The sequence below is a fragment of the Haplochromis burtoni genome, unplaced genomic scaffold (assembly GCF_018398535.1).
Source record: "Haplochromis burtoni strain Fernald_Lab_line unplaced genomic scaffold, NCSU_Asbu1 Contig_215, whole genome shotgun sequence".
NCBI lineage: Eukaryota > Metazoa > Chordata > Actinopteri > Cichliformes > Cichlidae > Haplochromis > Haplochromis burtoni.
In genome coordinates, this window is record NW_024582576.1 from 754188 (window position 1) to 755381 (window position 1194).

At 43.5% G+C, this 1194-nt stretch overlaps 1 protein-coding gene across 2 annotated transcripts in view; it reads left to right on the plus strand.

Annotated features, from left to right (window-relative positions):
• Window positions 1-6: 6 nt before the first annotated feature.
• LOC102301671 (epithelial cell adhesion molecule) overlaps window positions 7-1194 on the plus strand; it is a 21559-nt gene continuing 20371 nt past the window's right edge. Inside the window, exons 1-4 of one of the 2 annotated variants that reach the window (XM_042226512.1) lie at window positions 16-195; window positions 278-475; window positions 564-605; window positions 703-895. In XM_042226512.1, the coding sequence (XP_042082446.1) occupies window positions 115-195; window positions 278-475; window positions 564-605; window positions 703-726 (345 nt within the window). In that variant the 5' untranslated portion in view covers window positions 16-114 and the 3' untranslated portion in view covers window positions 727-895. Of the gene's footprint in view, window positions 196-277; window positions 506-563; window positions 606-702; window positions 896-1194 lie in introns of those variants that run through there. The other variant, XM_042226513.1, reaches the window with a different exon arrangement.

Here is a 1194-nt window from a genome sequence, read left to right on the forward strand (position 1 = left end):
TTCAGGTGAGTGACAGTCCAACAAAAAACTGCTTGTAATTTAGAACAAAGCAAAAAGCACCACTGCCATGCTAACTAACATCCTGTCATTCTACAGTATGACCCAGACGCTCGCATGATTGTGGTTGATGTGACTAAGCCAAAAGGAGAGCGCATCAATGACCTGTCCAGAATGGCCTACTACATGGAGAAAGACGTATGTACAACCTGTGTGTTTGTGTACGTTTTGTATAATGGACCCACTGGCTAACTCCATCATTTCATGTGACTTTCTGCAGGTGAAGGAGCTGCCACTGTTTACTGAGCAGAAAACCTTTACTGCTTCTGTGGATGGGCAGACTCTGATGATGGAGAAGATCATCATTTACTATGTGGACGAGGAGCCCCCGACCATCACCATGAAGCACCTGACAGGCGGGATCATCGCCGTCATCGTGGTGGTGGTGCTGGCTGTGATTGCTGGCCTGCTGGCTGTGGTGAGCGCATCTGCATGTCAGAAGTGTCGTTTAAAGAACAAATGTTAAAACAAAAGGCCATAATTTGGTTTCTTCTCTGTGTTTGTAGTTCTTTTTCCAGAAGCGACAGAGGAAGTACAAAAAAACTCAGGTGAGATAAACGACCTGCTGTCGGTAAATTTATCTTTTGAGAAAAAGGGGTCATTATATAAACTTTTTTGGTGTGTCTGCTCTTTCCTCTAATTCAGCAAAGAGAGATGGCGCAAATGTAAAGCAGAGAGAGTGTGAAGAGTCGACACATACGCGTACCTGACAGGCAGGATCACTGCTGTCATCGTGGTGGTAGCGATTGCTGTGATTGCTGTGGCGAGTGTATTTGCATGTCAGAAGTGTCGTTTAAAGAACAAATGTTAAAATAAAAAGCCATAATTTGCAACTGTTTACTGACCAGAGCAGACGCTTTACTCCTTCTGTGGATGGGCAGAACCTGATGATGGAGAAGATCATCATTTACTACGTGGATGAGGAGCCCCCGACTGTTAGTGCATCTCTTCCTTCTTGTCCAATTTTTTTTTTAATCTTTAAAGGAAATTTTAAAAATGCTTTTTTAAAGTAATCCCTTACCATCTAAACGTTAAGACTGTCTCCAGGGCATGCAACACTATTGTCTGTGTCTCAGGAGAAGGTTGTGGATGGACAGTCAGTTACATCAATATGGACACGCCTGGTGTAAATCATGT